Here is a 14,022-nt window from a genome sequence, read left to right on the forward strand (position 1 = left end):
TCAGGGCCTTGTCATCTGAGCAGATTAATTTTGCCCTGTTATATAGTGTTTTTATCACCCCATATTGTTGTGAGGGGGGGGGGGATTGCTGGTGAATGTATCTGCCAGTGTGGGTGGGTTTTCTGTAAACAGAGAAAACCAAAGATCCATCAAGCTGGCGGGTGATTAAAGTGCCTAGGAAGGGGAGGGTGTTGTTTTCCTCTTTTTCTAAGGTGAACTGGACTCTGGGATGTTGGTTGTTTAAGTGTGTTAGGAAGGAGTGGAGTGAGTCTGAGCCATGTGGCCAAATGGCAAACACATCATCCACGTAACGAAGCCAAATAGTGGGTTTTTGTGGGGTGGAGTTTAAGGCTTTTTCTTCAAATGTCTCCATAAAGAAATTGGCCAAGGGTGGGGAAAGTGGTGAACCCATGGCTGTCCCCTCTATCTGTTTGTAGAAAACAACACCCTCCCCTTCCTAGACACTTTAATCACCCGCCAGCTTGATGGATCTTTGGTTTTCTCTGTTTACAGAAAACCCACCCACACTGGCAGATACATTCACCAGCAATCCCCCCCCCCCCCTCACAACAATATGGGGTGATAAAAACACTATATAACAGGGCAAAATTAATCTGCTCAGATGACAAGGCCCTGACTATGGAACTAAACCACATCCTCAACACTTTCTTAGCCAATGGCTATAACCCCAAAAAAATCCAAAAAATACTAAAACCTGAAAACCACAACCCCCCTCCCCCCCTCAACAATAAAGACTACACCAAGTCTATCACTATCCCCTACATCCAGGGCACCTCTGAAAAAATAACTAATATCCTCAAAAAATATGACCTTACTTCCTGTTACAGATCATATAAAAAGTTGGCAACCCTTATCCGCTCTACCAAAGACCAACCACTCCCCCTAGACCTACCTGGTGTATACCAGGTCCCTTGCAGCTGCAAATTGTCCTACTTTGGCCAAACAGGCAGAACAATAAATATCAGGATTTCGGAACACCAAGACTACATCCGGTTTCACCAGTACAGCCGCTCTGGGCTGGCAGACCATGCCTTAGATACCCACCATAAAATTCGTTGGAAGAAGACAAAAATAATCCATCGCAGCAAGTTTAAATACGAAAGATTATTCAAAGAATCTTCAGCAGCTCTAAAAAACGTTCCTAACCTCAACATATTTGGGTGCATGAAACTGCCCCAAATTTGGGAGACCTTCATTATGAGAACTTCAGCCCAACGGCCAAGACCACCAAATTAGCCCGCAAGAGGGCACCATTAAGACTTTAGGAACAAAATTAGTGTCTTAATTTCTTCCTCATTTGCTTTGTTAGTTCCTTTAGTGCACATACCATATCTTTATGTTCCTGAAGATGACAATGTGACATTGTCGAAATATAGAAGTGATTCATTAAAGTTATCTTTAATTAATTTACTTTATATGCGTTGTTAATTCCGTAAATTAATCACCAGTTACACTAATTTCTTGGGTAGGAGATAACACGGGTTGGTTTAGAGTTATTTGGCACAAAAACTACAAAGGACATACTTTGCCATACTAAAGGTTACAACATTAGCATTTACAGAAAATTGTAAACAGTCAGTTCAAGAATCTAGTTCTACAAAGCAGCATCTATAGATAAACAGAACTGCTGCAGAGGGCACAGCAACACACAAGGTCAGAGGTTATTACAGTGATGCAAAAATAGTTAACAATATAAGTTAATATAACAGAATACGAAACACTAAGCCAAGGAATGCAGTATCTACATATATATAAAATTATAATAGATGCTTTTATAGCAGTACAAAAATAGGCAAAAAGGGATTATTATATAATATGTATGGATGAAAATTAAATATAGTAATGTAGTATAAACTGAATTTAGCAATACATATAAACAGAATTACTAGAAGGTACACAAATAGACAAGGTGTCCTACAGCACTACATGATTATTCGAAAAATAAAGTAATAAATAAGATGCATACACAAAATTTATGTTAAGCAATGCAGTATCTACATATAAACAAAATTACTGCAGAGGTTTCAGCGGTACATAAATAGATAACAGTACAAGTTAACATATGTATATACAAAACAAGTCAAAGGAAAGCAGTATCTACATATAGTAAGATTAGAACAAACATTATTATACTAATATTTAAAGAGTCAGAAAGGAATTATTATACAGCATATATTGCATAAAATTTAAGTTTAGCATTATGGTATTTACATATTAACAAAATTACAGCAGGGTGATACAAATATACAAGATCAAGGCCTACGTTAATACATAATTGCTCAGATTTAACCTAATGAATAATATGTATGTATAAAAGTTAAGTTAAGCAAAACAGTATTTACATCTAAACAAATTTATAGTCAAATGTGTTTGTACAAATTAATTCTTTCTAAAAAATTAAAAACATGATTCAGTTTGCCTGAGTCTGCTAGCATTTCCCTGGGTGTATATGACTAGGTTAGATAGGTGAAAATTTCATTCCTTTCTCGTGTAAATTTTTGACAATCTACCAGAATATGATGAATAGTGAGATGTGTGTTGCATTTTTCACATATGGGAGGGTCATCAACTCTCAGTAAATGAGAATGCGAAAGGTGACTGTGACCTATGCAGAGCCTAGCAAGAACAACCTCCTCCCTTCTCTTTGTGCGTTGACTAGAATGCCAGTGTTTAATTTCAGGTTTAATGTTATATAATTTGTTTGTTAATGCTTCTTGCCATGTTGACTCCCACTGAGCAATTAGCTTTGATCTTATAAGCTGTCTGTAGTCTGTATATGGAACTGTCAAACAGTATGTGGGGAAGGTATGAGCTGATTTAGCAACTGCATCTGCAGCCTCTTTTCCTTTAATTCCGATGTTCAATTCTGCTGGGAATCCAGAAGCTTGCACAGTTTCTTTAACATGCATACCAAAAGGATATATTGCAGTTTGATGTGTGTGTAATATTGAGCTTCCCAATGCAGAGAGAAGATACTATTCCATGTAAGTGATTTGGGAGAGATTTTATTTTTAGGGCGTAATTAAGAGACAACTGTTTCCGTCGAAGTGATAGAGCTGGTTATTTGCTTCTACATAGAGATTGTTGCAATAATGATTAAAAAGGTTGGTACATTTATGTTAGTATCCGATATCTTTTGTTTCTTACTTCTGTTTCCATATGCTGTGTCTATATTATCAGTACTGTACTTGGTTGGGACTTTGTTAGGTTCCCTGAAACATTTGAGGATGAAGAATTCATATTTAAGGAATTTTTAATTCGGCGCCAGAGCTCCCCATCCACCACGGAGCCACACATGGATGCCCACTACCTGTCAAGCAAAGACTGCCAGGGTAGCCCTGGCGTTCCACTTAACACTTAACATAAATTCTAGCAGATTCGTTTTTTTCTAAATTTTAAAACACTTTTTTTTAGAAAAAATGAATTTGCTAGTCTCGGACAATAGTACATACCAACTTGTTAACTATGACCCAACCAATAGAATAAAAAAGAGAACAGAGAAACTACTTAAATCAATTACTGCATGGCCCGAAGATACAGTCAAAAAATTACTTCTGCATTACGCTCATTCCCCGAGAATTTAGTCTACCAAAGATACACAAACAAAATAACCACTATGGCCGATAGTCAAAGGTACAGACAGCTCGAATTATCCCCTAGCCAAGAAATTAGCGACAGCACTCATGGAGTTGGTAGGTCATTCCCCTTCCTATATCAGAAGCACACAACACTTCATAGACATAATCAAAGACATTACATTAGAAAAAGATGATTTATTAGTCAGTTATGATGTCTCTGTCCTCTTTATGAATGTCCCAATGAATGACACAATCCTTCTTTTACAGAACAAATTTCCTCCAGATATCATGGTGCTCTTTGCACATGTATTATGTTCTGGTTATTTTGTATGGCAAAATGCTTTCTATCTACAAAAAGAAGGCATAGCCATGGGCTCACTATTAACTTTTATATGGAACATTTTGAGCATCATGCTCTAGATTCTTCACCTTTAAAACCCAAAGTCTGACTTAGATATGTTGACGATGTTTTCGCGATCTGGCCACATGGCCTCTAGACACTTTGCTTAGCCACCTAAATAAACAACACAAACGAATACAGTTCACAATTGAGATTGAAAAATAGAACACACTTCCATTTCTAGATACACTTCTTGCACATCTTCCTTCAGTGTTTACCGGAAACCGACACATACCGGCCAATATATGTACCACCACCCAACACAAAAACTAGATGTCATTAATACTCTAAAAAACAGAGCTTTGAAGATCTGCTCCAATGAACAAGCACTGAAGGCGAATTTAAAGCCATCAGCAACACTTTTCTAGAAAATGGTTACAGCCAAAACACCATTAACAAAATTCTCTACAAGACCTCAATAAAAATTAAAGATAAACCAGACTACAATAAAACTATAACCATTCCTTGCATTAAAAGGACATCAGATAAAATAAACAGAATACTACAGAAATACAGCGTCAAAGCCACCTTTAAACCTCCTGCAAAATTAAAAAGCTTACTCAGCTCATCCAAAGACTCCCTCCCTCCGCTGATCTACCCTGGAGTATGCCGTATTTATTGCACCTGTAATCTACCATACATAGGGGAAACAGGATGCACAATTCCTATCAGACAACATAAACGACACATTAAATATAATAACTGGTGAAGCTGGCCTTTCTGATCGTGCCCTGAACACTTTACATAGAATTGATTGGAAAAGCACCAGTTGTTTACATCACACCAAAACATAGTATGAATGCAAATTTAAGGAAGCCTGTGAGATTCTTATCAACCACCCCTAATCTGAACAATAATGATGGTCTAAAACCAAGCATATGTAAGGCAGATATTCTACCCATGGAACCTTTCTCCCTAAGAGTTAACTATAAACAGGATTGTAGATAATCCAGAATCCTAAATCTAATATAACAATTGTAATGTTAAAAATAAGACATCATTGTTACTTTAAGAAAACTATCTATAAGAAAGAATGTTTCTCTCATGTTATCTTAAATAGAATTTAACTTTGATGTAGTTTCTAATTAATTAATTTGTAATTTTATGTTTGTTTGTTTTTTTTTTTTTCACTAGAGGTCATTCCAGTAGAATAACTGGTGATCAAATCATTGTTTCTTTAGCTTACTGTGTGAAATGTAACTCAGCTTGTTGACCTTAATATGAAGGTCAAAGCGTCGGGAAATTAAAATAGTTATTTATAACACGGTTGTAAAGTCCATAATTTCTAAAATGAACATCAAACAGTAAATTACTTTGAATTATGTTGTCCTCCGATGCGATTTGCTCAAAAGGCACACTAAATAGGATCCAAAGAATGATTCTTCACGATCTGCCCTATGCTAGTAATCATATATAGAGTTTATGCTACAGTGTAGAAACTGTAACAATATGCCTAATGATACTTGTGATTGAACTATCATTCTAGTCTTTTCAATTAATAGATATTAGTGGATGTTAGAATAAGTGGAAACACATCTAGTATAAATTAAAAAAAAAAAAAAACATATATGAGCTGAAACCTGGTTATTCATGATTGAAGCAAATCTACTCATAGCAAATTGCATACAAATAACATGATCTGATTCTTTTATTTAGTTTTATTTTAACTGACAATGCTCAAGCTTCAATTTAGCACTTTTATGTATTTATAGGCATGTGAGCAAACAGGAAATCCTACATTCATGAAAATGGCATCATCCTTCTACCTAAGTGAAAGTGTTGCTGTTACACTCAGACATCAGGCACTATTGTGTTTTTCCAAAAGAATAAAGTAAGAAGGAAGATTTGAAAAAATATTTTTATATTTTCACCAAAAGTTTTAATGTATGGAATTTATTTAGAGCCAAGAATTTCAATATGATAAGAATCGAAGCCAAATAACTGGGAGGAGACCTCCATATCACCTGTAAGAAATGCAGAGGACTGACTGGGGCTTATCACCTTATGTCCAGTCCTCACCTCACATGATGCACCCTGTTATTAGGTATCCATGGGTACTGAACAAATGAGGATGGGCTGGCATGGGACTTAGTTGACCAAATTGTACACTGTATTGGCTTAAACCCCAAATACATATGATGGTACAACATGATGAGATTTCATTCTTGCTGGGGTGTTACCCAGTTAAACAAGATCTTGTGCTGTTTTCAATAGGGAACCAGCAAACAGTATAAAGTTAGTTAGTGAAACAAGCTCTGACTCCATATCTAGAAGAGGAACAAACCCGATGTCAGAAGAATTGAAGTTAGGAATGGTAGGAACTACCAATATAAGAGAGTATCAATGGAAAGAAAATCATACTTTCAAAAGAATTGGAAAAGTACCATAAGGGCATAATTGTCATTACTGAGAGAAAGAAGACAAAACAGGTAAGATCTTACTAAATAAGTATAGGATGTTATGTTTAGACAATAATGAACAAGGAAAGGAAGGAATAGCAATAGAATTCAGTATCAAACTTCAAAATGGGGAAATGGACAAAGAAACTTATTTGTGTCTGTGGTCCCACAAAAAAGGTTCTCCTAAAGAAGTGGAACAATTTTTTGAGTCATTAGAGCAGGCAGCTGACATAAAGAAAATGAAAAAAGTGGTCCTTGTTGGAGATTTGAACAGCCGAGTAGGAAATGAATCCTGCCAGGCCTATAGAACATTTGGAGAAAAGGAAAAGGGCAAGGCAAGCATCTGCTGGATTTCTGTTTTTGGAATATGGGCTAGTCATTACTAAACATGTTCATGAGGAGAGAAGACAAAAGAAATAAGAAAAGCCTCACTGACCATGTCATTGTTGATAGTGATATCTTCATGCTGCTTCAGGATACAAGAGTAGAAATTGAAAGTGGCAATTACTGTGCAGGATAAAAATGAATATTGCATTGAAAAGAACAATATGTAAAAAAAAAAGCTTTAAAAAAAATTAAAGTCAAGCAGCTTTTACAGCTAAACTGTAGCCTCAACTGTGCAAACATTATTAAATTAAAAAATGAAGAGTTTGAAGAACCAAACTTTGGTGTGTCTTTTGCAGGCGCTGAAAAAAACTGATTCATTCAGCTAGGGAGACACATGGTGAAGTTGCCTGTAAGGATAAAAAAATAAGAACACCATGTTTGACACAAGAAGTTAAAAGTTGTGAAAAAGAAGAAAGCATACCAAAAATTCCTAGCAAAAAAGTTAGCAGATACACTAAAACATAAGAGGGAGAGAGAGAGAGAGAGACACCTAAGCTATGTGTAAAAGTAGCTAAACAAAAGTCGTTGGAAGACTTCAGTAAGAATATAAAAAGTAAATATCAGGAAGGTATTCTGGAGGCTAGTGACAAAGCTTAGAAGTGGGAGATAGAGTAATATAAAGGGAATCAGAGATGATAAAGGTGACATGAAAACTGAAGTTAAGAATATCCTCAATGTCTGGAGTAATTACTTTGAAAATCTGTTAAATGAAACAAGCAGTGAACAAAACAGTAGCAGAAAATTTTCAAGAGGAATTCAAACAGGAGCACATGATATTCAGGTAGAAAAAACTATCAAAAATTTCAAATGTGGAAAGGCAGCTTGAGTAGATGATATTCGACCAGAAATGCTCAAATATGGAGGTATAAAAGTTTTATACTGGCTACAGTGCATAATTCAGTGTTTTATCAGAAGGTTGAATTCCAAAGACAGAATTGCTCTACTACTGAGTAGAGCTCTTATAGTTCCCATAAAAAAAGGGAATAAAGCTGAATGTGAGAATTACAGTGGAATTTCTCTACTTAGCATGTTCAAAGTTCCAGATTTATGCAAGCATGTTTGAAAAGCAGTTGACAACTTAAGTTTTGTAGATCTGGAAAAAGTATACGACAAGGTGCGTAGAGATTAAAACACTATAGTTATGTAGTGTAGATTAAAACACTACAGTTATGTAGTGTAGATTAAAACACTACAGTTATGTAGTGTAGATTAAAACACTACAGTTATGTAGTGTAGATTAAAACACTACAGTTATCTACTACTACTACTACATAATTATAGTGTTTTTATCTACTACATAATTGTAGTGTAGATTAAAACATTACAATTATGTGGGATAAATGGATCATTATACAGAGCAGTACATAGTTCCATATTTAAGTTGTAAGTCAGAAATTAGAATTGAAGGAAATACAGAAAAATGGTTTGATGTAAAATCAAGGGTAAAACAAAGATATACGGTACATTATCTTCACTCTTATTCATCATCTGTATGGATCTTATTATGAAAGAAAGTGGCATTGAATCTGATATTAGAATAAGAGTTGTTGAAGATGATCATACTCCTAAACACATCCAGTGCAAGTCTCCAGGATTCTCTAACTAAATTGAATTACAGCCGTAACAAATTGGAATGAGAATCAGCAATAAAAAGACCAAAGCTATGAAAATAGGCAGGAACATAGAAAACTTCAGCTTCATTCTGAATATAGAACAAGTAAAATATTTCAGCTATTTTAGGTGCAGTTTTTATTTAAGATAGCAAAGTAAATTTGGAAATAGACAACAAAATAAGCAGAGTTGGCAATAAATTTATATAGAATAAGAGAGAAGTTTGTCGTACCCCAAAACTAACAGTTAACAACACAATGTTCAAAACCAGTTTTAAGTTATATATCTGAGAGGTGGGTAAGAAATAAAGCACTTGATCAGATAAGAGAGAAAAATTAGAGGCCTGACCTGGCATTAATGGCAGAATCACATTAAAAATGAAGATATTAAGAAGGAACTTGACATTGATTCCAGAATGCATGACCAGAACTAATCTATGGTAGTCTGCTCACTTAAACAGAATGGGAGGAAAATTGTTGATAGGAGATTAATAATAATATAAACTTAATCATGTGGTAAACACTGAATACCCATTTAAGGCTTTATATTAGGAAATTGATAATTTCATAATCACTTGGCAACTGTAGAATACTAGAAAAAATTACTTTTTTTTTAATTATTTTTTTCTTTAATAATTATTTTAATTATTATTTTTAATAATTTAAAAAATTATTTTTTTCCCTGAAGACTTGTTTTTTCTCACCCTCATATTTGATATGTCTTTTTGAATGATATTTAGCTACTCTCATGCCTCCCAAAGTTTTTTTTTTTTTTTTTTGGGGGGGGGGGGGATTCTCTGCCAGTGTAAAATCTCTTATGGTGAAACATAGAAATATTTTTTCACCTATATCGATTTTACATGGGCCATAAAAATACTTAGAATTGTATATAGCATACTTTAATGTAATAAATTTTGTAATATAATGTAAGAATAACTGAATGTAGAACCACAAGCATCTGTAACAAAAAAGGATCAGACAGGATTAAGCTAGTAAACTGAAGGTCAATGAATTATAGAAGTTTCTGCCGCCAAAACCTAACGTAAGTGTGGGTGACGTCAGTTCACTTCCAGAAATTCCAGGAAGTTTTAGAAGGTAAGCCAAAGGCCATCTGATGATATAAAAGGCGGAGATTGTGGGGGAAGCAAGATGTTCTCTTTTTTGGTTCCTGTGGAAAGCTTTTCGGGGAGGAGAAGAGCCAGAGTCCCGCAAGCAGTCGTCCAGGAGATCGTGGAGAGTTCACTGGCAAGAGAGGCCAAATTTCAAGGTATCCTTCCGGGGTATTTTTCGACAAATGTAAAGATCCACGTGCATGCTGATTTGTCGCAGCCAGAGCAGTTCCCAGCATCATCAGAGAAATACATTACTTGTTCCGAGGAAGGAAATTGCAAGATGACAACTGTCAGATAGTGCCCAATCACAGCCGTCGAGCAAGATCGGGAAAGAAACCAGCTGAATTCACCCTTAACCCTTTTGGATCCATAACTGCACATGATATGGTGAACTTGTAAGTAAATTGCTTAATGTTAATAGCCTAGATTGTGTACAGACGATAGATATTGATTCTGTTTAACTAATGGCATAATATGTTGAAAAGGTCAGAAAGCCACAAGTGAGATTGAATGTGCTCAAAAGAATACTGTAAACTTGAACAGCACTTGTGTTACATAATGCTTAGAATGTGTATAATATAATTTTGCCTTATATTAATTGGATAAAGAGAGCAGAGATATATGATATATTCCGGTAATTGGACCACGTTTTTTTTTTTTTTTAATAAGCTGTATAAAACATGATGAATTAATAAAAGAGCTGACATGTTTCGTAAGTCATTTGACTTACATCTTCAGGGGTAAAAGGTAACTGAAAGTTAAAACAACAAAAAAGAGATTAACAGTTCATACTATACAGTTGTAGCCGTCTGACTATTCATACAATTAAAAATCAGAATGCAGATTCAAAGCAGTGCTGGGTTTAAACAATGCTGGTTGATGCCACGTTCTGTTGTTCACGTTCATAATATCCAAGGTCTGACTGAGGTATATATTTTTATTAAAGCTGAGCAAACTTGGTGGAGAATTAATCCTTGATTTTTATTGCATTGTGTTGGTATTTTAAGCATGTCTGCAGCTTCTTTAAATTTCCTTATGTAACAGTTTTTTTCTATGTACGACATGTTTGTATTCTGCCATAGTGCATTGTGGCTGGTGGAAGTGGTAGGAAAGCTGGACCTGATTTTTGTTCTCTCTTCTGTTTTGTACATCCTTCTGGTGTTCGTTCATGCGAATTTCCCCAGATCTTCCTGCCTGTCCTACGTAGCAGATGCCGCAATGAAAGATGCTTGTAGGAGGTGTGTGGAGGATTTTTTTGATAGACTTGGTTTCATAACCATTCTTTTGAAAGATCTGTGTTAGATATTCTAATTCTTCGTTTCTCTGTTTTTCTGTGCTGGAAATGTTATACGCTCTGTCCCTTAGGGATTTTATTATACCTATTTTTTGCGAAGGGTGGTGGTGTGAGGCTGCATTAAGAAATCATACTGCGTTGGTGGGTTTTTTATATATTGAGAAAGAAAGTTTATATCCTTTTCATTGACCTCTAATAGAATGTCTAGAAAAGGCAGTTTTCTGAGTTCTTCTTGTTCTAAAGTAAATTTTATATTGTTATGCAAATTATTTAGGTAATCTTTGAAAGCAATGAGTTCATCTGTTGTTCCTGGCCATGTGATGAATATATCACGACATAGCATAGCATATTTTTGATGATAATTGTTTAAAGCATTATTTTCAAAGTTTTCCATAAATAGGTTAGCTAAAGCCGGAGAGAGGGAAGAGCCCATAGCCAGTCCTTCTTTTTGTTCCCAAAATTTGTCTTGAAACTTGAAAAAAAGTATTATTTATACAATGTTTATAAAGATCTACGATGTCCGGAGGAAAAAGGTCTTTGTAAACATTGTATAAATAATGTACAATGTTTTGTATATTATTTATACAATTTTGTTTTGTTTCTTGGAACATTTGTAAATAGGCTGATAACATCCAAACTTGCTAATATGTCTGAAGATCCAATATAAATATCTTTTACTTTTTCAATAAAATGTGTACTGTTCTTGATGAAAGAAGATGTTTTTCCTGTATGAGGTAAAATCATTTTGGTGAGATGTTTTGCTAAATTAGAAGTCAGAGAGTCTCTACCATCTACTATTGGTCTTAAGGAAATACCTATCTTATGAATTTTTGGTACACCATAAATTCTTGGAACTAATGGGTGTTTTGAATATAGAGTTCTTTTGAGTTCTTCAGTCCAATTAGGTATCTTTTTGATTAGATCATTGGTTTTATTGTGAGCACGCCAAGTGGGATCTCTGTGTAAAGGTTTATAGGTATTAGAATCTTCAAGAAGAGTTTTCATTTTATTATTATAATCTTCAGAGTTCAAACCTACTGTTGCATTCCCTTTATCTGTGTTGATTATAACGATATTTTTGTCTGATTTTAATTCTTTGAGGGAGGTGTACTCCGTGTAAGGAAGATTTCTTTGAGGTAATTTACTTTGCAATAGTAATGCTATGGTTTGTATGCGGATGAGATCTGATATATTCCCAGGTAAATTTCTTATTCCTTTTTCTATTTGAGCCATTATGTCAGTTTTTGGGATGAAACATTTAAGGCAAAGTTAAAACCTTTTAGGAGTAGATTATTTTCTTCTCTTGATAGGACTATTGAAGAAAGATTGATAACTACTTTGGCATAATCTAGGTGTTTTCTTTGTTTTTTTCGTGAAGAAGTAAGTTGAGTTTTCTGATTAAAGTATGCTTCTTCCGATCAGAGATTGCCGTAGCCTTGTTATATGTGATGATATCTATGTTGTTCCAGAAGTCGGACAGAAGAGACATGGCTAACTCATCATGTGGAGAAAATGTATCTCGGCTGACATGTGCTAATTCTGATCTAGTGGGTGCAATCCTTTCTCTCAGAATACCTAGTTCCATTCTTCTGTAAATTCTGTTGGCTTTATTTGTATGGAATGCACGTTTGATTTGGATGAACTTAGGAACATTTTCGTTATCTCTGCAACGGATTAAAAATATAAGACAGTTGATGAAATTAATATGTTTAATACGTAATTTCTTTAGTTGCGTAACTTTATACCAAAAGCACTCACCGTAAGAATTTCATTGTAAGTGAAGGTTTCTATGGTTTAGAAGTTCACATGGTAAATTCCGTTAATTGGAACACTTTTTTTTTTTTTTTAATAAGCTATATAAAACACAATGAATTAATAAAAGACCCGATAAGTTTCGTAAGTTGTTTGACTTACATCTTCAGGGGTAAAAGGTAACTGAAAGGTTAAAACAACAAAAAAGAGATTAACAGATACAGTTGTAGCTGTCCGACTATTCATAAAATTAAAAATCAGAATGCAGATTTAAAGCAATGCTGGATGATGCCATTCTGTTGTTAATGTTCATAATGTCCGAGGACTACTGACTGAGGTATATTTTTTATTAAAGCTGACCAAACTCGGTGGAGAATTAATCCTTAATTTTTATTGCATTGTGTTGGTATTTTAAGCATGTTTGCAGCTTCTTTAAATTTCCTTAAGTAACAGTTTTTTTCTATGTACGACATGTTTGTATTCTGCCATAGTGCATTGTGGCCGGTGGAAGTGGTACGGAAAGCTGGACCTGATTTTGTTCTCTTCTGTTTTGTACATCCTTTTGGTGTTCGTTCATGCGAATTTCCCCAGATCTTCCTGTCTGTCCTACGTAGCAGATGCTGCAAGAACAATAAATGTTGTAAACACCTGGTTTTTTTAAAGGATGATGAGGAGGTTTCGGGGGATGTAGAAATCTCGTCCAGCGGCAGAAAGGCTACTTTGATGTTATATTTGTAAAGTAATTTAGCCATCTTGACTGTAACATTTTTGATATATGGAAATGTGATAGCATTTTTGAAATCTTGTTTCTGAGAGATGCTTGTAGGAGGTGTGTTGAGGATTTTTTTGATAGTCTTGGTTTCATAACCATTCTTTTGAAAGATCTGTGTTGGATATTCTTATTCTTCGTTTCTCTGTTTTTCTGTGCTGGAAATGTTATACGCTCTGTCCCTTAGGGTTTTTATTATACCTATTTTTTGCGAAGGGTGGTGGTGTGAGGCCGCATTAAGAAATCGTCCTGTGTTGGTGGGTTTTCTATATATTGAGAAAGAATGTTTATTATCCTTTCCATTGACTTGTAATAGAATGTCTAGAAAAGGCAGTTTTCTAAGTTCTTCTTGTTCTAAAGTATTAGAATATCTAACAGAGATCTTTCAAAAGAATGGTTATGAAACCAAGACTATCAAAAAAATCCTCTACACACCTCCTACAAGCATCTCTCAGAAACGAGATTTCAAAAACGCTATCATGCTTCCATATATAAAAAATGTTACAGACAAGATGGCTAAATTACTTAACAAATATAACTTCAAAATAGCCTTTCTGCCGATGGAAAAAATTTTGAGATATCTACATCCTCCGAAACCTTCTCATCATCCTTTAAAAAAACCAGGTGTTTGCAACATTTATTATTCTTGCTGCATCTGCTACGTAGGACAGACAAGAAGATCTCGGGAAATTCGCCTGAA

The 14,022-nt window shown here is 34.9% G+C and overlaps 1 protein-coding gene across 1 annotated transcript in view; it reads left to right on the forward strand.

The window, feature by feature from the left end:
• Positions 1–14,022, forward strand: part of Sse (extra spindle pole bodies like 1, separase) — a 505,458-nt gene that overhangs the window by 366,434 nt on the left and 125,002 nt on the right. Inside the window, exon 16 of the mRNA XM_090412041.1 lies at positions 5,712–5,830. Within this exon, the coding sequence (XP_090268167.1) occupies positions 5,712–5,830 (119 nt within the window). The remainder of the gene's footprint in view (positions 1–5,711; positions 5,831–14,022) is intronic.

Source organism: Typopeltis vanoorti, chromosome 22 (genome assembly GCF_054136105.1).
Source record: "Typopeltis vanoorti isolate ZY-2024b chromosome 22, IOZ_Tvanoo_1.0, whole genome shotgun sequence".
Lineage (NCBI taxonomy): Eukaryota > Metazoa > Arthropoda > Arachnida > Uropygi > Thelyphonidae > Typopeltis > Typopeltis vanoorti.